General features: G+C 44.0%; 1 protein-coding gene and 1 long non-coding RNA gene across 2 annotated transcripts in view; one reads left to right on the forward strand and one right to left on the reverse strand.

Moving 5' to 3' along the window:
- Nucleotides 1-27,175, forward strand: part of CWC27 (CWC27 spliceosome associated cyclophilin) — a 217,651-nt gene extending 190,476 nt beyond the window's left edge. Inside the window, exon 14 of the mRNA XM_068249756.1 lies at nt 25,657-27,175. Within this exon, the coding sequence (XP_068105857.1) occupies nt 25,657-25,819 (163 nt within the window). The 3' untranslated portion in view covers nt 25,820-27,175. The remainder of the gene's footprint in view (nt 1-25,656) is intronic.
- The window catches only part of LOC137528480 (uncharacterized), a 137,401-nt gene that overhangs the window by 75,533 nt on the left and 34,455 nt on the right, over nt 1-27,413 (reverse strand). The gene's annotated exons all lie outside the window — the stretch shown is intronic.

Raw genomic sequence — 27,413 nt, forward strand, 5'->3', positions numbered from 1 at the left:
ATAATATCAGGAATATCAAAAAGGTTCAGAGTGTGCTTAAAGGGAACTTACACTGAAAAGGATATAGATTTTTCCATTTAAAATAATACCAGTTGCCTGACTCTCCTGCTGATCCTGTGTCTCTATACTTTTAACCACAGCCCCTGAACAAGCATGCAGAGCAGCTACTCTGACTGAGGTCAGACTGGATTGCTGCATGCTTGTTTCAGGTGTGTAATGCAAACACTACTGAGGCCACATAGGTCAGCAGGACTGCTAGGCAACTGGTATTGTTTAAAAGGAAACATCCATATCCCTCTCAGTTTAGGTTCCCTTTAGGCTTCTTGCACACAGGGACGTTACAGGCGCACGTTAGTGCAGCCTGTAACGCTCCCCCAACGTACAGCAATGTAACACAAGTGGGCTGTTCACACTGCCCACGTTGCGTTACATTGTAACGCAGCAAAGTGCTGCATGCTGTGCCGCGTTAGACTGTTTGCACATGCTCAGTCATGTTGGGGAGGAGGGGAGAGCGGCCGGGCACATGGCTAATTAATATTCACTGCACTCAGTGACGTGCAGTGTTTACTTCCTGGAGCGGCCGCTCTGTGCGGCGATTGGCCGGGCGGGACCACGTGATGCCGCATGCGTCCAAGAGTACGCATCACGGACGCCAGAGTGAGCTGCACAACGCGGCTCACTCCGTCCACACCAGAGAGCACCAGGCGTTGCGTTAGGGGCACGTTATGTGCCCTATAACGTCCCCTAAACGCAACGTCCTGGTGTGTAACTAGCCTTAAGGGAAATCGAACCCATAATTAAAGGGAACCTAAATTGAGAGGGATATGGATGTTTCCTTTTAAACAATACCAGTTGCTTGTCAGTCCTGCTGATCTCTTTGACTACAATAGTAGCTGAATCACACACCTGAAACAAGCATGCAGCTAATCCAGTCTGACTTCAGTCAGAGCACCTGATCTGCATGCTTGTTGAGGGGCTGTGAATGAAAGTATTAGAAGCACGGGATCAGCAGGAGAGTCGGGCAACTAGCATTATTTAAAAGGAAAAATCCATATCCTTCTCAGTTTGGGTTCCCTTTAAGCATAAGAAAAAAAGTACCCAATAATAGCACCACACTGATGAATTAGTACAATTCACAATACCTTTATTTAATTTCAACTGTAATCAAAAATAATCAAATAAAAAACAATTAAAAGTTACTGAAAAGTGACAACGCTGGTGTCCCCTTTAATGTAATACCATCAATAGGGTATCAAAAGGATAACAAAAAATCCACCTCTCCTATAAGTACAAATGTCTATAATATCACAAAAGTCAATAAATACAATGGCCAATGCAAGAATGGTGTGCAAACCTTGCAAAAAAAAAAAAGTGCATGAAGTGACAATGAAGTGCAAAAATATATTTTAGGCAATTAAAACTCTGCAGGGGAATTCCAGCAAGGATAGTGATGAATGAATAGAAAGAAATGCAGAAGTATTGCAGCGTGAAAAAAGTGTAAGCGAGACTTACACAAATAGAAGTGGAGAGATGGATTGAAGGGGACCGGCAGTCTTATGCTGCATACACACTTGAGATAAAAGTCTCTGGAAAATGAAAGATCACAGACCAATTTTACCCCCTTCCATGTAGTATGAGAGCCATACTCTGCACAGTCTATTCTATGGAGCTGAACTCCACATCAGATAAAATCTTTGCAAGATGCTGCACACAAAGATTCCCGTACACATTCAACAGATCAGTATCTGCAAAAGATCTCTTCCTGCAATAGATCCATTCCTTCAAAATGCATTCATAGTCTATGAGATCTGCAGATCCTCATACACACCTTGTTTAACAGACTTCATCTGCATATCTGACAATCATCTGCAGATCTGAAAATCCATCCTGGTGGATCTGATCTGCAGATGATCTGCAGATGATTGCCTGCTAAACAAGGTGTGTATGATGATCTGCAGATCTCATAGACTATGAATGCATTTTGAAGGAATGGATCTATTGCAGGAAGAGATCTTTTGCAGATAATGATCTTTTGAATGTGTACGGGAATCTTTGTGTGCAGCATCTTGCAAAGATTTTATCTGATGGGGAGTGCAGCTCCATAGAATAGACTGTGAAGGTATGGCTCTCATACTACATGGAATGGGGTATAATTGGTCTGTGATCTTGCCTTTTCCAGAGACTTTTATCTCAAGTGTTTATGCAGCATTAGTATACCTCGTGGGAAACTCCCGCTTCAGACAGAGGCTAGATATCTTCATAGGTAAGCAGCTGTTTCTCTAAGGCCTGGAACCCACTGAAAACCGCAAACGCAAAACGCAACCGCTAGCGTTTTGTCTGAGCGTTTTGCAAGCGGATTCATGCGCGTTTTTGGTCGTGTTTTGCAACATTGTATTTTTTTCCCCAGCGGGTGCCTAGCGTTTTGCGTTTTGCGTTTTTATCCTGATTGGTCCTGTGAATTATTTTTCAGTTTGTTACAGTGTGCTGAACCGCAAAACGCTAGCAAAACCGCTCAGTTTAGGTTTTGCTGAGCGTTTCCGCTAGCGGTTCAATACTTTACATTGAAGCGCTAACGCTCCCAAAATGCTGCATGTCCTGCGTTTGCGTTTCTGAGAAACGCAAACGCTCCTGTGGAAGTTGCCCCATCCATTAACATTAGCCCAGCGTTTTGGCAAACTGCTAGCGTATCGCAGTGCTGCCAAAACGCTGCCAAAAGCGCTCCTGTGGGTTCCAGCCCTTAGGCTTCGCCTGTGATGTCATGACCATGGTTTTGACAGTTTTCTGTCTGTGAACCTCTTTGCTTTGTGAGAAATGAGGCCTTTTCCAGCTGCCAATCAAGCGATATCTTCCTGTGTGCATACAACTCTCAGTAACTAACCTTCCGTATAGATCAACTGGCAGTACTAAAGATGTCACTACCAGTGATACATTTCAGAATGTAACTATGGGAGAGCAAAGATTTTACAATGGGCAAATACTGACGAAATAATCTATAAATAAATATTGTACAAAAAAACATTTTATTCATTGTTATTTTCACTACAGTACCTCTATAAGCTACATTACATTAAGAGGATGGGGACATGGGTGGAGAAACTTTACATACTCTTTACCCTAAGCTTCTTATGTTTTTTTCCTTTTAAAGTATATGGGAATCAGGGGAAAAAAATCAGCCAGATACTTACCGTACCTATGGAGAGGGAAGGCTCTGGGTCCTATAAAGTCTTCCCGCTCCACTCGCAGTCCCCTCGTTCCAGCGCTGGATCCCTCTGTAGCAGCATTCAACCAATTGGTCAAATACTGATTTCTGCTGCTGAAGGATGCTTCGGCAGTCTTCAGGAGCCCAAGTGCTCTCAAAGATGGGCGGCTCCGTACTGCGCCTGCGTTAGCGCGCGCTCACGTATGCGCAGTATGGAGCCGCCCATCTTCAGAAGCACTCGGCTCCTGAAGACTTCAGAATCCTTCCGCGGCGGTTGATTCATATGGGGGGCCGGCACTTAAACGAGGAGACTGGGAGAGGAGTGGGAAGGCTCTAGAGACTTCTCTCTCCTTAGGTAAGAATCTGGTTGATTTTATTATTTTTTTTTTGTTCGATTCCTTTACCCTTAACTTTTCTGAGATGTAGATGGAGAAGTAGCTTCTCAGTCCAGAGTAAGAAATAATGAAAATAAAACGCAAAGCCAGGATAAATTAGCCTCCGCTTTTTTTGTGCACACATACAATAAATATTGCTTCAGCCCAGAAGTGGCTGCTTTAGCGCCCATTTATAGGCCACAGGTACGTTTCATCAATGCTTCTAGCAGACTGCACTTCCACATGTTACATTTAACTGTTATTCCTTTTCCCCCCCATTTTCCTATCGAATGCCCTTGTAATTCCTTCTGGCTATTAGCCACACTTCCATCTAAGGCCGCTTTCTCCCAGTGCGTTCTGCAGCCCTTCATTTATCACTTTTACAAGTCGAGCTTCCATCACAATCGGCTTCCTTCTGTGCTCCCCAGACTGTCAGAAAACCCAAACACAGTAAAGAATGTGAGCCCGGGCTGTCCACAAAGAGCTGCTATAAAACTCCAAAATAAAATATGATATATTAAGTAGCTGCTGAGCCTCACTGAGGGAACCCAGGTCATTACAGGTCAGACACTGGAAATCACGTCTGGACTGAAAATGTAAGCTATCCAGCCTGTGTCTAAAACCTGCCTCAAAGGAGCTGACTCCTTTCACTCGCCAGGCTGCGAAAGAGGGGGGGGGGGATGTTTGGGCCAAATGAGTCTGATGGAAGGGTAACTTTATCTGTTAGCTTGTAGAGATAATTGCAAACTGGAGAGCAAATCCTCGCTAAACGGTGTCATGGTGGGTGATCACATGACTCTCCAGCTCACGGCATTATGCAGGCAGCAGCTTTGTGTTTTTAGTGAAATCTGAGTTTTACACATCTGCAGAAGTGAAGCAGTATATCACAGATTACTAGTAGCATAGCCAAAGCAACGGAAAGACGTAAGATAATGTGAGCAGAGTGGTGGATAGCTGGTCTCTGCAAATGTTTTTTAAAAATTAAAAAAGTTTGCCCTCTTAAAACCGAAGGTATTTGTGATTTATTCAGGTCAGAATGAGCATATGATGTCTCCCACGATCGATCACTGCTGAATATGCAAATCATCCTTTGTTGTGCTTGTAAGCTAAACACCCCTCCAGAACCGCTGGAATGCAATGATGTGTCAGCTTGTTAATTGTGCAGAGCCAAACTAATCCAACATGCATACAGACTGTTTTGGATTGGTTGATCCTCATCAGTGCAAGGCATGGAATAATCCTTGGATTTGATTAGTTAGAGCTGTTTCACACAGGCCATGTGGGTCAGCAGCCAATCTGTGGGGAAATGAAAAAACGTTTTAAGGTGAACCATGGTACCTGCTCAGGACTCCAGCGTCAATTAAAAAAAAATCTCCCAGCAATACTGCTCTCAACAGGACCGGTTTCCACTTGGGGCCACGGCTGTTTCCGACTTGACCGCGCCTCCCGTTCTGATGCGCAGTCGCAGCCTGAATGGCTAAGCCGCGCCATGCATGCCTATAAGGGTTCAGCCGCGGGCTGCAGAAACATGCAGTGCGAATGGGATGGCAAATCATTAGGGATATAGGCAACGTTTCCTCGCCCCACTGGCATGTGGAGCACCGCTGCAGATTCCTCCCAGATTCAGGCATAGCGGAGATACGCCCTTAGGCTCCCTGCACACTGCAAATGCGTTTTGCGATTCCGATTTGCAATTCCGATTTTACCTGAATGCATTCAACAGAAAAACAGAGGAAAAAACGCAGCATGCAGTAACGATTAAAAATTGGAATCTCATGCAGTGTGCAGGAAGCCTTAAGGTGCATACACACATCAGACTATAGTCTTTGGAAAATGAAAGATCACAGACCAATCTTACCACCCTTCATGTAGTATGAGAGCCATACTCTACACAGTCTATTCTATGGAGCTGAACTCCCCATCAGAAAAAATCTTTGCAAGATGCTGCACACACAGATGCTGCACACACTCAAAAGATCTGTAGCTGCAAAAGATCTGTTCCTGCCAAAAATCCAGTCCTGCAAAATGCAATGATAGTCTATGGGATCTGCAGATCCTCATACACACATGATTTAACTGACATTCATCTGCAGATCAGATCCACCAGGATGGATTTTCAGATCTGCGGATGATTGCTTGATCTGCAGATGAATGTCAGTTAAATCATGTGTGTATGATGATCTGCAGATCTCATAGACTATCATTGCATTTTGCAGGAATGGATTTTTGGCAGGAACAGATCTTTTGCAGATACTGATCTTTTAAGATTTTTTTTCTGATGTGGAGTTTAGCTCCATAGAAAAGACTGTGTAGAGTATGGCTCTCATACTACATGAAGGGTGGTAAGATTGGTCTGTGATCTTTCAGTTTCCAAAGACTATGGTCTGATGAGTGTATGAGCCTTTAGTTATGTCACACAGACCATAATATGTATTAGAGCGGTTCCAGTTTGGAAGCTTTCCTGATCTCTACTCCGCTCATTGTGGGCTTTGTGTGAGGAGATGCAGACAGATACAATGTCTGCAACACTGCACATCAAATACATTTTTTTTTTCTTATCTGAACTGAGAGGGATATGGTGGCTGCTACATTTATTCACTTTTAACCACTTCACCACTGAGGGGTTTTACCCCCTGACCACCAGAGCAATTTTCTCCTTTCAGCGCTCCTTCCATTCATTCGTCTATAACTTTATCATTACTTATCACAATTAAACGAACTATATCTTGTTTTTTCCACCACCAATTAGGCTTTCTTTAGGTGGGACATTATGCCAAGAATTAATTTATTCTAAATGTGTTTTAACCACTTCAGGACCACAGTCTTTCTACCCCTTAAGGACCAGGCACTTTTTTTCCATTCAGACCACTGCAGCTTTCACGGTTTATTGCTCGGTCATACAACCTACCACCTAAATGAATTTTACCTCCTTTTCTTGTCACTAATAAAGCTTTCTTTTGATGCTATTTGATTGCTCCTGCGATTTTTACTTTTTATTATATTCATCAAAAAAGACATGAATTTTGGCAAAAAAATGATTTTTTTAACTTTCTGTGCTGACATTTTTCAAATAAAGTAAAATTTCTGTATACATGCAGCGCGAAAAATGTGGACAAACATGTTTTTGATAAAAAAAAAAAAACCCATTCAGTGTATATTTATTGGTTTGGGTAAAAGTTATAGCGTTTACAAACTATGGTGCCAAAAGTGAATTTTCCCATTTTCCAGCATCTCTGACTTTTCTGCGCACCTGTCAGGTTTCATGAGGGGCTAAAATTCCAGGATAGTACAAATACCCCCCAAATGACCCCATTTTGGAAAGAAGACATCCCAAAGTATTCAGTGAGAGGCATGGTGAGTTCATAGAAGATTTTATTTTTTGTCACAAGTTAGCGGAAAATGACACTTTCTGACAAAAAAAAGAAAAAAAAAAAGTTTCCATTTCTTCTAACTTGCAACAAAAAAAAATGAAATCTGCCACGGACTCACTATGCTCCTCTCTGAATACCTTGAAGTGTCTACTTTCCAAAATGGGGTCATTTGTGGGGTGTGTTCACTGTCCTGGCATTTTGGGGGGTGCCTAATTGTAAGCACCCCTGTAAAGCCTAAAGATGCTCATTGGACTTTTGGCCCCTTAGCGCAGTTAGGCTGCAAAAAAGTGCCACACATGTGGTATTGCCGTACTCAGGAGAAGTAGTATAATGTGTTTTGGGGTGTATTTTTACACATACCCATGCTGGGTGGGAGAAATATCTCCATAAATGACAATTGTTTTATTTTTTTTACACACAATTGTCTATTTATAGAGATATTTCTGCCACTCAGCATGGGTATGTGGAAAAATACACCCCAAAACACATTATACTACTTCTCCTGAGTACGGCGATACCACATGTGTGGCACTTTTTTGCACCCTAACTGCGCTAAGGGGCCCAAAGTTCAATGAGTACCTTTAGGATTTCACAGGTCATTTTGAGAAATTTCGTTTCAAGACTACTCCTTGCGGTTTAGGGCCCCTAAAATGCCAGGACAGTATAGGAACCCCACAAATTACCCCATTTTAGAAAGAAGACACCCCAAGGTATTCCGTTAGGAGGATGGTGAGTTCATAGAAGATTTTTTTTTTTTGTCACAAGTTAGCGGAAATTGATTTTAATTGTTTTTTTTCACAAAGTGTCATTTTCCGCTAACTTATGACAAAAAATAAAATCTTCTATGAACTCACCATACTCCTAACGGAATACCTTGGGGTGTCTTCTTTCTAAAATGGGGTCATTTGTGGGGTTCCTATACTGCCCTGGCATTTTAGGGGCCCTAAACCGTGAGGAGTAGTCTTGAAACCAAATGTCGCAAAATGACCTGTGAAATCCTAAAGGTACTCATTGGACTTTGGGCCTCTTAGCGCACTTAGGGTGCAAAAAAGTGCCACACATGTGGTACCGCCGTACTCAGGAGAAGTAGTATAATGTGTTTTGGGGTGTATTTTTACACATACCCATGCTGGGTGGGAGAAATATCTCTGTAAATGACAATTGTTTGATTTTTTTTTACACACAATTGTCCTTTTACAGAGAGATTTCTCCCACCCAGCATGGGTATGTGTAAAAATACACCCCAAAACACAATATACTACTTCTTCTGAGTACGGCGATACCACATGTGTGACACTTTTTTGCAACCTAGGTGCGCTAAGGGGCCTAACGTCCTATTCACAGGTCATTTTGAGGCCTTTGGATTCTAGACTACTGCTCACGGTTTAGGGCCCCTTAAATGCCAGGGCAGTATAGGAACCCCACAAGTGACCCCATTTTAGAAAGAAGACACCCCAAGGTATTCTGTTAGGAGTATGGTGAGTTCATAGAAGATTTTTTTTTTTGTCACAAGTTAGCGGAAAATTACACTTTGTGAAAAAAAAAACAATACATATCAATTTCCGCTAACTTGTGACAAAAAATAAAATCTTCTATGAACTCATCATACACCTAACAGAATACCTTGGGGTGTCTTCTTTCTAAAATGGGGTCACTTGTGGGGTTCCTATACTGCCCTGGCATTTTACGGGCCCAAAACTGTGAGTAGTCTGGAAACCAAATTTCTCAAAATGACTGATCAGGGGTATAAGCATCTGCAAATTTTGATGACAGGTGGTCTATGAGGGGGCAAATTTTGTGGAACCGGTCATAAGCAGGGTGGCCTCTTAGATGACAGGATGTTTTGGGTCTGATCTGATGGATAGGAGTGCTAGGGGGTGACAGGAGGTGATTGATGGGTGTCTCAGGGGGCGGTTAGAGGGGAAAATAGATGCAATCAATGCACTGGGGAGGTGATCGGAAGGGGGTCTGAGGGGGACCTGAGGGTTTGGCCGAGTGATCAGGAGCCCACACGGGGCAAATTAGGGCCTGATCTGATGGGTAGGTGTGCTAGGGGGTGACAGGAGGTGATTGATGGGTGTCTCAAGGTGTGATTAGAGGAGGGAAATAGATGCAAGCAATGCACTAGCGAGGTGATCAGGGCTGGGGTCTGAGGACGTTCTGAGGTGTGGGCAGGTGATTGGGTGCCCGCAAGGGGCAGATTAGGGTCTAATCTGATGGGTAACCGTGACAGGTGGTGATAGGGGGTGATTGATGGGTAATTAGTGGGTGTTTAGAGGAGAGAAGAGATGTAAACACTGCACTTGGGAGGTGATCTGATGTCGGATCTGCGGGCGATCTATTGGTGTGGGTGGGTGATCAGATTGCCCGCAAGGGGCAGGTTAGGGGCTGATTGATGGGTGGCAGTGACAGGGGGTGATTGATGGGTGGCAGTGACAGGGGGTGATTGATAGGTGATTGACAGGTGATCAGTGGGTTATTACAGGGAATAACAGATGTAAATATTGCACTGGCGAATTGATAAAGGGGGGTCTGAGGGCAATCTGAGCGTGTGGGCGGGTGATTGGGTGCCCGCAAGGGGTAGATTAGGGTCTAATCTGATGGGTAACAGTGACAGGTGGTGATAGGGGGTGATTGATAGGTGATTGATGGGTAATTAGTGGGTGTTTAGAGGAGAGAATAGATGGAAACAATGGATTTGGGAGGTGATCTGATGTCGGATCTGCGGGCGATCTATTGGTGTGGGTGGGTGATCAGATTGCCCGCAAGGGGCAGGTTAGGGGCTGATTGATGGGTAGCAGAGACAGGGGGTGATTGACTGGTGATTGACGGGTGATTGACGGGTGATTGACAGGTGATTGACAGGTGATCAGGGGGGATAGATGCATACAGTACACGGGGGGAGGGGTCTGGGGGGGGGGTCTGCGGAGAATCTGAGGGGTGGGGGGGTGATCAGGAGGGGGCAGTGGGCAGGGGGGGGGATAAAAAAAAAATAGCGTTGACAGATAGTGACAGGGAGTGATTGATGGGTGATTAGGGGGGTGACTGGGTGCAAACAGTGGTCTGGGGGGTGGGCAGGGGGGGGGTCTGAGGGGTGCTGTGGGCGATCAGGGGGCAGGGGGAGGGAAATCAGTGTGCTTGGGTGCAGACTAGGGTGGCTGCAGCCTGCCCTGGTGGTCCCTCGGACACTGGGACCACCAGGGCAGGAGGCAGCCAGTATAATAGGCTTTGTATACATTACAAAGCCTATTATACAATGTAAGTGCGGCGATCCGGGTGCTAGTAACCCGCCGGCGCTTCCGAACGGCCGGCGGGTTACTACGAGCGGTGGGCGGAGCCAGTCCCCGGCGGCTGATCGCGTCACGAATGACGCGATCGCCGCATAACCACTCCCGCAGCCGCCCCCGCCGATGGGCGTATTGCGGTCGTTTGGGCCCGGACTTTGCCGCCGCCCATCGGCTGGGGGCGGTCCTTAAGTGGTTAATGGGAAAATAGGAAAAATGTGGGAAAAATTCATTATTTTTCAGTTTTCTGCCATTATAGTTTTTAAATAATGCATGCTACTGTAATTAAAACCCATGAAATGTATTTGCCCTTTTGTCCCGGTTATAAAACCGTTTAAATTATGTCCCTATCACAATGTTTGGCGCCAATATTTTATTTGGAAATAAAGTTGCATTTTTTTCAGTTTTGCGTCCATCCCTAATTACAAGCCCATAGTTTATAAAGTAACAGTGTTGTACCCTCCTGACATAAATATTTAAAAAGTTCAGTCCCTAAGGTAACTATTTATGTATTTTTTTTATTGGGAATTTTTTTTTAATTACAAAAAAAAAAAATTTGGGAGTGTGGGAGGTAATGAGTTAATTTTTTGTGTAAAAGTAATTTATTTGTATGTGAAAAATGTTTAGGGTGTAGTTTTACTATTTGGCCACAAGAAGGCCACAGTAACTTTTTGTTTAATGCGACCTCCAAGCGTCCTTCCGGACTCTTGGAAGAAGTACTAGGAGGCTGGGTAAGTTTTTTTTTTTTTTTTTTCACAATGATAGCGCTGCTCATCGGAGAGCAGCGGATCATTGCGGGGCTTAGATCAATGAACGGGAATGGATTTTCCCGTTCATTGATCTCCGGGCGAGCGGCGGGCGGCGTGGTTACGAGCGGCCGGCCGCGTGTTTACGAGCGGGAGCGAGGGCAGTGGCGGGAGCGCGGAAAGTACGGATTTCTCCGTCCCTGGGGGTTAAAGGATGGAAAGGGGTAAAGTGGTTAAACAATTCCGGTTGCCTGGCATCCTGCCGATCTCTTCAGCTTCAGTAGTTTCTGAATCACACACCTGAAACAAACATGCAGCTATTCCAGACAGACTCCAGTCACCCGATCTGTCTATGCTTGTTCAGGGTCTATGGCTACAGGTATTAGAGGAAAATGATCAGCAGGACGGCCGGTCAATTTGAATTGTTTTTAAGGAAATAAATGTCAGCCTTCAAATCCCTCTCATTTCAGGTGTGTTTTAATCTCTTTTTCCTTGTCCGAATCCCCCCCCCCCCCCTCCACCCATCTCCAGTTTTGGTAGTGGGTTTGCTTTATATATAGCATCAAAAGAAAGCTCCTTCTGTCCTGGAAGACAAAAACTAGGTCAGCTACATTTACTGTAAAACCTCATAATGAAGAGTAGTGATGAGCGGACCTTAATGTGCAGGTCGCCCGGGTCAGGCTGTAGTGCGCAGGAGTGGGAGCGCTCTGTACGCGCACAGGACAGCACAATGATGTCATCATGCACATGCACAGAACGCTCCTGGCCCTGCGCGCCTGCACACTATAGCCCAGGGGCTGCACACTACAGGGGGGGGACGTGGGAGAACAGAGGGAGCAGTGGGCATGAGCACTGGATCCATTGCATTGTGGGACACCTCATTTCCTCAGTCCAATGTGAATAATAGCAAATACCTTCTGTTTTACATTGCACTTTTACTAAGAGGGCTTTTGGTCCCTTTTAGCCCCTTACACACTCCTAGGAATCTGGTTGACCATGCACTTGCTGGGCAATCTGTATATCTAATTGATCTCAGTGTGAATGCCAGTGGGACCTATTCAGCAGGCTTTGCTTCCCCAGAGCTGGGAGACATTCGCAGCCATTTGTGCCTTCTGTAGACTGTATTATTATCAGCAGCACCACCAGGCTGAGGTGTAAGAACTTTGTGCTGTCAGGTGGTTTTGGAACTGTCCCGTGGAATATAATCCCGACTGCTTTATGTTCTGCCTTTAGTTCTGCTCCAGTTCTCTGGCCTTACGCCTTTCCTACTTCACTATCACAACCAAAATAGATCTGTCTGCAACTCCAGCTTCTGGAAAATAATTTTACATACATTTTATCACTTTGCTTTTGAAATGAAAGCGGTGCCAATTCAGCAGTCTTAAGATATCGGTGTGTGTCAAAAGATCGGCAACCTGAAAGTTTCAGCTGTCCTTACCCAGAATGAACTAACGTCAGTTTCTTTTTATAACCCAGAGTTTCAGCCACAAGCCTATCTCTAGACTGTTTCCAGTACTACTGAAATAAAAGTTAAAGTGCTTCATAGCTTCTGGAAAAGCTCTTTATTGGCAAATTTCAGGTAAAAAAAAAGTCTCTTTACTGGAAAGAGAATCTGTACTCTAAAATTCTTACAATAAAAGCATACCATTCTATTCATTATGTTCTCCTGTGCCCCTCTGTGCTGTTTCTGCCACTCTCTGCTGCAATCCTGGCTTTTAATTGCCAGTTTTAGGCAGTGCTTACAAACAAAAGACATGGCTGCTAACAGCATGTGATAGGCTGAGAGTAGCCCAGTGTGTGAGTCATACAGAGCTTGGAGGGGGCCTGGAGAAGGTGTGTATAGCTTCTATCCTGTCACAAGCAGACCAGCACATTCCATCCTGAGCGTCGGAGCCCGACAGAGCAGACAGAGGAAAGAAGATTAGATTATATAACAGAGATAACACAGCCACTGTGCAACTAGGAAAGGCTGCAGTAAGCCAGAGCACATTAGAACAGGTATAGGAACTTATAGGATAGAAGAAATAAGGCTGAACATTTTGTTACAGAGTCTCTTTAACAAAAAAAAAAACAGCTTCTGTGTGCCTGACCTCTTAGGCTGTTTCTGGGTTCTGCAGTGCTTAACCCCCCCTGGCGGCCTAAAAAATTCCGCCAGGAGGCAGCGCAGCAGTTTTTTTCTTTTTTTTTTTAAATCATGTAGTGAGCCCAGGGCTCGCTACATGATAGCCGCTGCTCAGCGGCATCCCCCCGCCTGCTTCGATTGCCTTCGGCGATCTCCGATCAGGAAATCCCGTTCAAAGAACGTGATTTCCTGGAAGGCTTTCCCCGTTGCCATGTCCCGATCCACCCCTCAGTGTTTAAAGAGGAGCTGTTAGGTATAGGGTCTCAGAGAAAATAAACACATATATCAGTAGCTAAAGATTGGCTGTACTTACATTACATATGCATTTCACTGTCCACGTTTGGATTTCACAGAATTTGTATATAGTATATGCAGAGATAGATGCTCCTGACAGCTCATGGCAGGCTCCATGTTTGTGAAGCCAAATGTGTCGTCATGTCCTGCCTGCTTCTGATCACAGATAAGCTCGTTCTTGAACAACACGGTGTGCAGTGAATATTAATGAGCCATGTGGCTAGGAACAATAGCTGACTCCTGCAGTGAAACTCTGCCCCGAGATTTATCAGTGTTTCGCGCTGGACTGAATAGAAGCTCCTGTACCGTCTCATTAGCAGCCGAGGGGAGGGCCCCAGAATGCTTTGCAGTTTAGCTGCGGCTTGCGTCTTTATGGGTCTATAACAGACTTTAAGATAAGCACACATCAAAGGTAACTGAAATGTTTATCTTCACTAATGGCTTTTGAGCTTCCTTCTAAACTGTTTAACACAGGAGAATAGAGGTTTAAATTAGCTTCTGCAGCCTGACAGTTACTCTTTAAATCCCTGAATAATCTAGGCCCTGGATACATGAAAGATATGTTACAGCTGCGTAGCAATCCCCGCATTCTCAGATCCACAGGTTCTAATAATCTAGTCATACCCAGAGTCCACTTGGAAACTTTTGGTCCCAGAGCCTTCTGTCATGCTGCCCCTACGTTTTGGAACTCCTTACCTCAACAGATCAGGACAGCCCCATCCCTGGACGTGTTTAAATCCAGACTGAAAACCCACCTGTTCAGTCTGGCATTTGCAGAAATATAACTTTTGTTGTGTGAATACTTCATCCTACTAATTACTGAATCTGAGAGAGCCTAAGCGCTTTGAGTCCTATGGGAGAAAAGCGCTATAGAAATGTTATTGTATTGTATATTGTATAGTGCTGCCTGGCACTGATTGGCCAGGCAGCGCACGGGGCGGCGCGGCGCGACGGATAGCGGCAATCGAGCGTGGGGCGGCGGCGATCGGTGTGCTGACGCAGCTAGCAAAGTGCTAGCTGCATGCAGCAAAAAAAAAAAATTAAGCAAATAGGCCTGAGAAAACCTCCTGCGCGGCGGACACCAGTCAGGATGGGTGCTGGGTGAAGCTACAAGATATAGATGGAACAGCCTTCTCTTGAAAATTTTCTGGCTATTTTCATTACTATCCCCTACTGGCTACTGCTATTGCTGGCGACCAAATTACGCCTGTTTACATCATAATTTCGGCATCTTCTGTTGCCAGCGCCCAAATTACTCAGTGAGCGCTGGTATAGCCGTAATATACATTACAGCCCCCCCCCCAATACGTCCACCTGCAGACAGAGCCTGTCATGTATTTTACCAGAAGTACTCTTTAATATCTTTACCAGTTTTTCTGTTGTCTCCTTTAAAACACTAATGTCCTTTTTTTTTTCCCCCTTTTTTCAATTCTTTTTTTTCCCAAGGTGATATTTTCACACCTCATCAACAAAATTCACTTTAAGCCACCAGCAAGCAAGAAAATGCAAAGAATTATTTTGATAGTACTTTTTCTCCTGCTTTTTAGTACTTTTTTTTTATTTCTGAGTGCTGAAAAGTTATTTTAAACAGAGAAATCTCCTAGGAGAAAACTTGGGAGAAAAATCAAACTGAATAAGGGGCTATTTGTATATGTTACTATGCATTTTGTTCACTTTCTGTTCTGAAAAAAACTGTCAACAAGAAATTCTCACCAGCAGTGACACATATTGTTGCAAAAACAGCAACACCAACAACAAAACATTTGTAAAGCGCTTTTCTCCAGTAGGACCCAAAGCGCATAAGCTTGTCTCAGATCAGTACATAGTGATGTGTACAGCGGGAAAAGTTATGAGATCATAAATGCCAGAGGTAGCTTTTCAGTTTTGATTCAAATTTGTCCGGGGTTGGAGCTGTCTTGATTAAGATGGGCACGGCATTCCACATGGTAGGGGCAGCATTACAGAAAGCTCTGGCTCAAAAGGTTTTTAGTTGGACTCTGGGGGTGGTCAAGTTTTTGGATCCTTTTGGTCTGAGGTTGTGGGAGGTGTGACGCAGTTGCAAAAAATCCTTCAGGTATGCAGGGCCTAGGTTGTGTAGGGATTTCAATGTTAGCATGCAGATTTTGAAAAGGATTCTCCATTTTATGGGTAGCCAGTGTAGTAAGCAAAGGATTGGTGTAATGTGACAATGGCAAAACCTAGCATAACTTCCACCTACTTTGTCCAAAATTACTATGTATAAAACATTAACATTATTAACCTCCTGAGCGTTACACCGCTCAGGAGGTTTTGCCAATTTGTGCCCCCCCAGTCCCCCCCAGAGATCCAATGGCTGAAACCCCTGTAGCTAGCACTAGGCTAGCTAGTATAAATGCCCCGTGCCCCCCGATCTCCGCCGCTCCTCCGTTAATACATTACCCAGCCTGGATCCAGCGATCGGCGCAGCCTTACCGCATGGCTCAGGTTTTCTCTATGAGGAGAATCGCACATGACGTCGCTGACATCATGCGCAAACCCGATCCTCCCCATAGAGAGACCGAAGCTCTGCCGGGAGGCTGCACGATCGCTGGATCCAAGGTGGGTAATGTATTACCTGATCGGGTAGTTCCTGGGACTTGTACTAGCTAGCCTAGTGCTAGCTAAAGGGATTTCAGCCATTGGATCACATTAATTTTACATGGGGGACTCCTGGGGCCAGGAAGCAGTATGCCCGACACAGTGTCGGGCATACCGCTAAGGAGGTTAAAGGATTTAACATCACAGAAACTTAATTTATAGAAAATCAAAATGATTAACCAAAATCCATGTCCGCAATGCTTGAGAATACCTCCTGGAGTTAAAAAAAAAAGTACAAAATTTGCGACAAGCCGTTTTGCACTGCGCCTGTTTGTGTTTTCACTGGACGCTGCAGAGTTTGGTCTGCCTCTCAGTCTAGGGAAACCTATGATTTATGGACGTGTACAGGTCAGGGGCTTTGTGCTGAAAATCACAATAGCAGTTTTGTTTGAAAAATGTAGTGAGTCAAACATGTTGAAAGACAAACAGATGAAGAATTTACATAGAGCTTTTGGAACTGTTTGTTGTGTTTGTTTTGTTACAAAAAGGAAATGTTAAATGTATGAGTTCTGGGCAGACATCCATGCCTATTATAATATTGAACATTAGATATACAATAAATACTTCTCAGAATCCTGTTCTATGTTTTAAATCGAGACAGATATTTTATGTTTCTGTTTAAGAGACTGGTGTTACCATAATGCTCACAATTTCTCAGTTTGTTAAAGTGACCCTGTGGTGTATCCATGCGTATGAATTCTGTCCTGGAGAAGCACAGATACCAGTGGTATAACAATAGACCCTGCAAAGGATGCAGCCGCAGGGGGCCCAGAAGCAAGGGGCTCCGTGGGGGGTAGAAGTTTCTTGTCCCTGTCTTGAGAGACTGACAACTAAGGGCACTGAGAGAAAAAGCTTTCTGCTCTCTTCACAATTGTTCTAATAACTGCATCTGCTCAGCCACTGATAAGGAATCATACAAAGTTTTGCAGACAAAGATTTGTAAACAGTCCTTAATTAGTGTAGCAGGGTCTTGTGTACAGCGCTGTTCTACCCCAAGCCTGTCTACCCCTCCCCAAGTGCTGTGTGCCATAGTGATTAGGGATGGTCGGAAATATTGATTTCCGATTTTGCAAAAATTCCGATTTCTGCCAATGCCGATTACCAATTTCACGGATTTCCGATCGGTTTCCGAGTAGTGGGTTTTTTGACATTTTTTGCATTCTCTGATTGGCCAAATACTTTCAAATTGTTTCTGCATTATCTGATTGGTCCATTGATTGCGAGTTCTGTGAATGGGCTAAAATTAATGAATTACAGTAATGCAGTATTTCTGCAGAAATCCGATTTCCGATGTCTGTTTTCTGTTTTCCGATCGGAAATTCAGATTTCCGATCGGAAATTCGGAAATTTCAATTCGGCGAAATCCGAATGAGCATCCCTAGTAGAGATGCTTGGGGAGTCTCCAAATGTCGCCCCTAACAGATACAGTTTATTACCCTGAACCCCTTTGAACCTGTCTTATTCAGCCGTATGTATAAATCCTGTAGGTCACTCAGACCTGATGCTGCCTTCCACATGATCACTTTTAACATCTGATGGCCCGTGATGTCTTATTTCTCTCAAAATAATATAAATCAGGGTTTCCCAACTGGCGGTGCGCAGGACGCATGTGGCCCCTGGGGCCGCACTCACATGTCCGGGCTATTTTCTGTGTCAGGCCCCCTCCTCTGCCAGGCCCACCTTTTCTTTGTGCTTTGCTCTGCCCCCCCCCCCCCCCCCCCCCCCATAGCCAGGACATTGATGCTTTGCCCCCTCCAGCCAAAAATCCGGTGCTAGACGCACACCCTGCCCCTGAAGTTGGACAGCACTGATATAAATCATGATCATCACAAAGCAGGAGTGAAGAGTGATTAGTTGGAAGTCAGCAAGTTTAGTTGTTTCTTGCCTGTTGAGTCTGCAGGGTATTCATATGGCTGGATACAACATCTGTCCTCTTAAAGAGAATCTGTACTCTAAAATTCTTACAATTAAAAGCATACCATTCTATTCATTATGTTCTTCTGGGCCCCTCTGTGCTGTTTCTGCTTCTCTCTGCTGCAATCCTGGCTTGTAATTACCAGTTTTAGACAGTGTTTACAAACAAAAGACATGGCTGCTAAACAGAGTGGGATAGGCTCAAGTAAGCAGAGTGTGTGAGTCACACAGAGCCTGCAGGGGGCCTGGAGAGGGTGTGTATAGCTAATATCCAATCAGAAGCAGTGCTGCACATTCCAGCCAGACTGCCTGAACCCGACAGACCCGACAGAGGAGAGAAGATTAGATCATATAACAGAGATAATACAGCCACTGTGCAACTAGGAAAGGCTGCAGTTAGACAGAGCACATTAGAACAGGCATAGGAACTTATAGGATAGAAGAAATATGGCTGAAAATTTTGTTACAGAGTCTCTTTAAAGCAAATCTGAAGTGAAAATAAACTTATGAGATCATTAATTGTATGTGTAGTACAGATGGTAAATAGAACATTAACAACATTGAACTAAATTGTGTATTTTATTTTCAGTTTAAGATCTGATTTTTTTTTAAAGCTTACTGAGCACCCATAATTATTTTTTAAATGAACCTCCCCATAAGGGAGGTTTGTAGTGTGCCCTGTGTGTGTGGGGGGAAGAGGGGATGTGCATTACTAACCTACGAGAGGCTGTGCCTGTTGCCAGGAAAGTGCATAACTGCCATCTTAAAATAGATATTTGTAGGCTCTCTCTTCCATGTGCCAAAAGTCCAATCCCATAATGCACCACTTCAGCACAGTACCCTCATACGCCAGGTATACAGGATATATGGGGTTTGGGAGTTGTCCATAAATTAACTGGTTACCCTATACATAGAATGATATACAGTCAGTACCATGTGCTGATGAAGAACGATAAACAGGTAAATAGCCAGCAAGATGTATCAAATAACACTGCAATTTTGAATGTACAAAAGATTTACACGCGCATAGTGGAACGATTTTAATTTCACACGCACTTGAAGTAAAGCATTATGGGTATTCATCTTTGGACACAATAGAAATATTAACCTTCAGATGTCTCCTAATCTAAAAGTCAGTACTGTACTGTTGTTTAGCAATGGGTTTTCTTAACCGATTTCGGACCGAAGGACAAGGTCCCTTTTTTTTCACTTCCTGATTACTGTGATTGGCTCACAGTGATCAGGAAGTCTGGAGCCAATTAAAACTGCTCCTGACCAGTTTACGAAACTTTGCCGTCTTTAGACAGCAGAGATTTGTGCCGAGAACCATTGACAAGGGCTTGTCGATGGTTGGCGCATTGGCAGTAGAACGGACCCGCTCAGGCTTCATTGGAAAAGGCCAAGATTGGGTCCATCTTTTTCCGACGAAGCCTTAACAGGTCCGTGCTACTGCGCAGGTGCAGTGTGGCCAGCTTTGTTAGTTACATTATGCAGGAGAACAGAGGTGATAAAAGGAAGCTAAATGAGCTTAAAAACAAAATTCTTGGTAAATAGAGGAGGTAGTGGTGGACTTACCTGCTCCAAGTAGACACACAACGACTGTAGTAAAGACAGTCAATATATTTTATTTATGAACTCCAAATATGCAACGCGTTTCACAGGTTTGATCCCGCTTCATCAGGCAATAACAACGGAGCAATAGCATATGTGGTCAGTAGAAGAGCCAGGCACCTCTGTTTGTTGTTAGGTTACAGCGCTGGATTGGAAAGGTGGAGGGAGATGGGGGAAGCCTCTGGAGGTTTCTTAACTTTTTGATTTTTGAAAATCACAGATTTACTTTAAGAAACAATGGACAACAGAGTAAAAGAGTAACTTTTACTAAAGGTGAGTTCACATTATGCGCACTGGGTTGCTGCATGTGAACACACTAACCATACAGTTTATATGGGCATGTTCACAACACTGCATTTCTGGATAACCTGTACGATAAAGTGGACAATACATAACAATTCTTCATGCTTTGAAAATAGCATACACACTTTAAAGTCCATGCTGCAGATCTCAGAAATCCTGCTTTCCGTCAAACTGAATACCAGTGTAAATCAAGCTTCCCATTTTGGATGGAGTGCTCCTTCAATACACAAAACTTTTTGGCTCAGTGACTGAATCTAATATTTTGGAGTCGAAACATAATCAAATATTAATGAATCCAACGCCTGTCTAACACAGACATTCCAGTGGGGTAACACAGGCCGGTTGCACGTGTCGTGTAGCTTTGTCTCCATGACAACAAACCTTTATAAGTCGCCATCTTATGACATTCTAAACCCTGCGTATTAGTGGAGGAAAGAGCCTGACATTTTTCTAGCTCATATGTAATCCTCTGCGTAATAACTGTTTAATATCTTCATGCAGTGCTGTTTTCTGTAAGACCATGCCTATTTTGTAATTTTTTTCCCTCCTTCGTAATTACAAATATTGAGAAAACGAGTGTTTTCAAGCGTTCAGTGAATCCCCAGCGGTGTAGGGGGAACATCTGCAAGAGTAATGATGGAGTTCTTGGCTGTTCCCGCCGCGAGGAAGCCTGCAGCTGATCAACTCTGCCTCATTTGTAGGTGTCACTGCAGTAGGGATTAGTGGAGAAGATTCCAGGCAACGTGACACACCAGCCAAGCCAAAGAAAACCTCTCTAGCTGAAATCCAGCTAATTCTTCAGCCATTGTTTAACCAAAACAAAAGCCAATTAAGAGACGATCGTTGTACAAGTGCAGCGTGTGCAGACGTGGTTCCATTCCAGCGCATCTCTAAATGATTCTGTGAGGTAACGCGAAAAAGCCGCCGCTTCTCAGGGTGAGGCGGCTGTTTCCGCGTCCAGCATGGCGTCACAACGCGGAAAAACCGCCGCATGCCGCATAGGCAGAGTGGCGGAATCCGCATTGGGAGCGGCGGAATCCGCATTGGAGGCGGCGGACTTGCCGCATGGCAGTGTCCCTGACAAGGGGGCTGAGCGTGGGGAAGCCGCCGCTGGTGTAGTGAGCGGTGCGGCGGCTCCCACGCCCGGTCCAATGGATACATTGCAAGACAGTACTGGTGTGGCTGGGACTGATAGTCCACCAAGATTCAGAGTGACGCGCGCGCGCACAGAGGCAGAGCTTATATAACAGCCAGAAGTGAGTCAGCTGACAGTTGTTACACCTCTCATTGGTCCAGCAATTAGGGAGGGGCCTGGAGAGTGTTCTGGTATATATACTGCTGGCTGTTCAGTTGCTGGTTGTTTGGCGTTGTGATCACTACGTGGTAGCACGCAGACCTGAGTCAGATCCGAAAGTGTGCCAGGACCAGCTGGAGCTGTAATCCTACACTTAGCTAGATTTGTTGATAGTTTAAAGTACTAGTTTGATTGTGATTATCTGTTATGACCTTCTGCCTGCCTGACCATTCTCCTGAACTCTGATCCTGTACTTTGTCATTCTGATTCTCTGTTGCCGAACCCCGGCTCGTCCTTAGACTCTGCATCTGCCTTCTGATTTTGTACCTCGATATTTCTGATACCCAATTGCCGAACCCTGCCTGTACTTTAGACTTCGCCTCTGCCTTCTGTATCTATACTTTATCTGTCCGTGTGTTTACGACCTGGCTTGTCCGACCTCGAGAACCGACCTTACTGTTAGAGGCGGTTCCCAGTCCTGATAGTGACACTCCCTCTTGAGTGTCACTCTCGTTCTGTCGTTCCTTCTCTCAGCCTGACTCCTCCCTCCGGGAGAGTCCAGAAGGAATTAGGCAGTACTCCTTACTGCTCTGAGGCCCAGTCCTCTAAATATTACTGTTTGCACCAAACACCCTCACTCTACTCAGGTGTCCAGAGGTTAGCTGGTATATCGGATTATCGGTGATACTGCAGATCATCTATAATCTGGTATATATCTGTATTCCCAGTGATACTGCAGATCACCGGTAATCAGATCCTCTCTGTGTTACACCGATCGTTACAGATTCCTTCTGTATGCAGGGCAAACCTTCCGGAGATGTTCTCTCAGGAAGTGCAGGAAGGTCCTTGAACTTGAAATATAACATTGACTTAGGAATTTCATGTCTTTGCATGGTGTTGTCATATTTTCCCAGATTCATATACAAATGTTTGCCATCAGGGAAAGCTGTATGTCAGGTGGTGCAGTGAGCCTCATTGTCGAAAGGAAACCTGTACTAAGAAAATATGGAAAAGGAAGACGCTGACTCTTTTTCTGGAGGTCATGCTCATCTGCATGGAGACTGTATGTTCTTCCCGTGTCTGTGTGGGTTTCTTCCAGGCACTCCGATTTCCTTCCACATCCCAAAAACGTACAGATAAGTTAATTGACTTTCCTCTAAATTGGCCCTACGAGACATACACTACACAATACATACATAGACATATGAGTGTGGTAGGGATTAGATTGTGAGACAAGACAATATACTCTGTACAGCGCTGTGGAAGATGTTGGCGCTATATAAATAATAATAATAATCTGCCTTTAAACCCCATCTATAATTTCGTGGTCTCCTAAAGCCCACCAAACAACAATTACTAAGGTTGGCATCACTTTTGTTTCTTCTGAAGCATAATTAGCTACATACCTTTACTTTGTCTCTTTTAACCCTTCCGCTCCTGTATCAAACTATGCACAACATTGCCATTTTCTTGACATAGGCCGGCACGATAAAACTTGCTTACGCTTGGTGGCGCTGTTGCCAAATAAAATCCGGCCAAACGCCATCCTCTACAGATCAGTGTGTCAGACTTTGTCCGATACTCTGATCGCCCGTGGCCCCCGCCGCCTCTGCTGCACCTGACAACAATGGGCAACTATCAATAAACGTTTTTTTAAACTGGGATGGGAATACCATATGAAAATATTCCTAAGCACGCCTGTAAATCTTCCCCTGCTTATCACTTCCATTCATGTTATAAAAGTTACTTGAAAAGTTCTCATTCCTTGATGCTGTTGGGGGATGTGCTCATGCTCATGTGCAGAGTGTGTGTGTGTGTGTGTGTGGGGGGGGGGGGGGGGGGGGGTCCGATATCCGATATCCCTCTTCTTAATCTATTAAACCTGTGTTTACTTTAGCTAGTCTGAGGTGTCCAGATAAGAGGCTCCCAGGGATTGCTGTATCTGAGGTGGTCGTGAGACCTGTGTGTGCTATACTAAGCAGGAAAATTGTGTACCTCTTATGTATTACCTCTTATATTATGAGTAAACATTTCCTGCTAAGTATGTGTGAAAACTGACACCAAGGCCGACTTTTCGCACTCAAGTGCTTTCATTCTTAAAGAACAATTCTTTGTACTTTCTGAGAGATGCAGAGACCAGCACTGGCTCTTTTGTCACACTTGATACTGTATATAACATAGAATGCAGCTAAAACTGACTTAAAGTAAAGTAGAACTTTTGCCTCTGATTTTAAACATGAAAAGTATGAAAATGTTTACAGCTATTAAATATTAATTTGACATTGTTTGTACAATGTAGTTTTATAACACTTGGTTATTGATAGTTGTCCTTCAGGACCCATTTTTCACCTATTCTCATTTCCTGCCTGTAGACTTGCTGTTAGTCTACATGTAGGAAGTGTGACTATCCGAGGAATATTATTTCACAGAGATAAGTCTCTCACCGACCAATATATAAGCTTCCCCTTTGCAACTGAACAATCCATTCTGTTTGAACAACATACTAGTAAATAACAATAAAAAAGTAATGTGGGGAAAGTAGATTTTGCATACTTCTCATCTAAAGGTTAGTTCCAAAATTCAACTTCCCTTCATTTGAACTCATCTCTGCGATATTCTGGATACTTAAATAACATTGTTTTACTAATGCACATTGCCACATCACCTTCAGAGCTAGAAAATGTGTCACTGGAGCTCTTGCATTCTGCAAATTCTGACATTGGCATTACTTACATCTGCCACTGTTTCTGACTAAAGGTGGCCGTACATCAGGCGACTTGGTGGCCGATCGACCATCTGATTCCAATGATTATAATCGGATCAGATGAAAATTGGTGCCGTCAAGTGCATCCCCAGTCGACTGTGCGACCAATTTCGGGCTGCATTAATCGGTCAGGCATGCTGCTAGACATTGGGCCATCGTGTTTGGTCGGGTGCATGGAGATAACAGTGAGTAATATCGGGACTAAATTCCCAGCGCTTTTCATGTATGTATAAATGTGTGCATATGTATGCGTATTGGCACTTATACATGACCTGTCCTGTGTCACGGTGCCCCTTCTCGTCTGAATCCACTGCTGTTCCCATACATACTGCCAGTGGGCATAGGGAAGAGCAGTGGAAGGGCACCGCGACACAGAACGAGTTATGTATAAATTCAAATACATATACACATACATTAGGAAAGGGCGGCAGAGAGAACCATCGATCATTTAGGCCTCTTGCACACCTGCACACTGCGTCGCCACACGTTCCTCTTCCCTGCCACTTCTCTGCTATCCAAGTCTATGGAGACTTTTACACTTCAAGCAGTGCTCTGGAAGTGTCCCAATCGCCGCAATGCCGACGCAAAAGCTGTTACCACATGATCCGTTCCTGCTGCGTGGATTATGTAGTAATGCAAGTCAGTAAGGCGATGGCAGGCAGTTGTCACAACGGGAGCGGGGTGTGCTGTGGAGCGCTTTTGTGGAACGACAGGAATCCCAGTGATGTACTTCCTGCTCAGCAGGGAAATACGTCACTAGCTGGGGGGCGGTGTTATGCATATGACCCTGTCGCCACACTGTGGTGCAGGGTCATGTGAAGGCTAATTTCCATCACACCGCTAATGTTAGGTGGGCAACCGGACTTAAAATCTTGAGGGGAGATGAGGCATCTAATGTCTTTATAACTGTTGCTTGTCCAGTGTAGCCAGTCTTGCTTAGGGAAACAAAGTTTGGTTTTATATCTTTTCCCTATTCAGCCACTATTGAGGAATTCCTCAACTGCCAGTGGTCTCCTGCTCCTTTCCCACTCCATAGAATGGACATGCTTGGCTAAACTTAAGAGGGCATTTGTAAGTGGTCACTGGCCAGACTATAAGACAGAAAAAATTATTTGCGGTCTGACTTCCATCCATACCAGTCTTCAGCCCGTAAACATCATTTGCATCAGCTTGTAATATATATAACCTTCAGTGTAACCTTCATGCTCATTATTCATTAGAGCTTATTGCCGCCTTAAAAGTAGCAGCTCTGCTATGGCAACCAGCAAGTTGTAAACCGTAGCAGATAGATAGATAGCCCATCTTCTGTAAATGTCAGCACACTTAGCAGCTTTATACTGTTGCCATGAAATGTATGCTACATCCAGTACTCCTCTGTCTGCTCACTGTTTGGGTTGCAGAGCAAAATTCCATTCACCTTGTTTGCCTTGTAATGACCATGTGGGAAAACACAAAACATGTAAATGTCTACTAGATTCCTTTTAAGTCTGTAAATTTATGAAGGTGCCGAAGTTCTCTACAGAGGCCAAGTCTACCTGCTTAAACGTACATTTCCTCGTAAACCTTTAGGATGATCTAATCTTTCATTTTCCTATAGCAGAATCCAGCGACTGTAGGCAGATAAACTCCTGTCGCCATAATTTACAGCATCCTGTATCTGCTATCTTACACTGCACTTTATCATTTTTATATGAGAGTTGCCTTAAAGATAATGGAATCTGTTACAAGTACTTTCCGTGCATTGACACCGGTATCTTCTTCCAGGATGTCTCATGTGCTCCAGTTTGACGAGAAGAGTCGGAAGGTGAAAGATGCCAACGTGCCGGATGAGGACACATTTGAGATCTACGATCCGAGGAACCCGGTGAATAAGAGGAGACGGGAAGAAAGCAAGAAACTGATGAAGCTGAAGAAAGAAAGAAGATGAGTAGAAAAGGCAATGACCTTTGCTGGATCTACGCTGCTCTTCTGTATTTGTTTGGTGGACTGAGATCTAAGAAAAGCTCTGAAAAGTTTATTTTCTTACTTTTTCATCTACACATTTACACCTAAACATTTGTACAGTGTCCCCTTATAAAAGAAGATATTTGTACTTTTATTTCATGATTATGTTGATGATTGAAAGTTTGCATACTACACACAGGCCAACTAGGAGATAAGGTCTACAATGGCCTTCTTTACTGAATAATTAACTTAAATGTACAGTACTTCCTTTAGCAGGTTGAAATAATTTTTTATGTTGTGCAGGGTGTAACTGCATTGGGCCAACCCTCCCCTGAGTCGAGAATACCCTTCTCACATCCTTCATGGGGATGGGTCGGGAGCTAGGAGGGGAGGACCTGTACATAATGCAGTGCAGAGCGTTATATATTGCCTGCTGCATCGGCGATACAGTTCTTCTCTTCACTTCCTCTTCAGTTTACATGTGCTGCACAGCCAGCCAATCACCATGTGGCTTCAGTCCCATGTCATGTGCCAGGGGAAAAAAGCCGCATGGTGATTGGCTGGCTGCACGGCACTTGTAAACTTAAGAAGATAAGCACCCTTAGTTAACTCCCTCCCCAGACACAGTGATGGAAGGGGTTGTGGGGGCTATTGTTACACTGCTGATGTTGTGGAGTCCGCAGCAGTACAGAATAAAATAAATTCTAGAGTACTTGCCAGTCACTTTTTTTCCATGCTTGCACTAGAATGTCAGCTGTTTTATGATTGGATACATTGGACATCATTCCTCACTCTCACTTCTAATGAATTAAATGGCAGAAAAGGTCAACTTTGTAACATAGTTCATTGATCGTTTCCCACAATCCCATCTCTCTTAAGACTATGGTAGGGTTAGTTTTTGAGCTTTGCAGAGTGACATATATTTACTTGACTATACACTCTGTCAAGTGCTGTGGAAGATCACAACATTATATAGATGCAAACCAATAACGATGGAAGCCCAGAGGCAGGTTTTTGTTGTTGTTGTGGTTCATTTCTTTCAAGATACGCTGGAGATTTCTGGTCAAACCCTCCTCCATCCAACAGGAGAGAAACAAATGTACAACCTATACAACAGTTTACATTGTCACACCTACCTATATACTTCTGTTTGTCATGTGTGTATGGCAAGGTCCTGTTCTACTCCTACAAAGGAACATAAATGTGTACATATGCATTGCTCTTGATGTTGGACTTTCTGTACAATGTGTAGTCGAGTTGTATTTTCATTTTTTAAATGTGTGATGTGTACAAAAAAATACATTCTGAGGAGTTATTGTAAAATAAAAACTTAACTTTAGAGTGTTTCATTATGTTTTTCTTAATTCACTTTTTTATATTTTCTTTTATTCAATTCACATTTACTCTTAAGATTTCTCCTAGGAGATACTGTATTTGGACTATAAGACGCACTTTTTCTCCCCGCAAAGTCCAAATCTAGAATCTACAGCTGTTGTGAGAGGGGAACAAAGGCAGAGCTGTGGGCATGGTGGCTCATTCTGACATGGGTGGTTGTTGGAATATACTTGCTCTTACCA

The sequence above is a fragment of the Hyperolius riggenbachi genome, chromosome 1 (assembly GCF_040937935.1).
Source record: "Hyperolius riggenbachi isolate aHypRig1 chromosome 1, aHypRig1.pri, whole genome shotgun sequence".
NCBI classification, from domain to species: Eukaryota; Metazoa; Chordata; class Amphibia; order Anura; family Hyperoliidae; genus Hyperolius; species Hyperolius riggenbachi.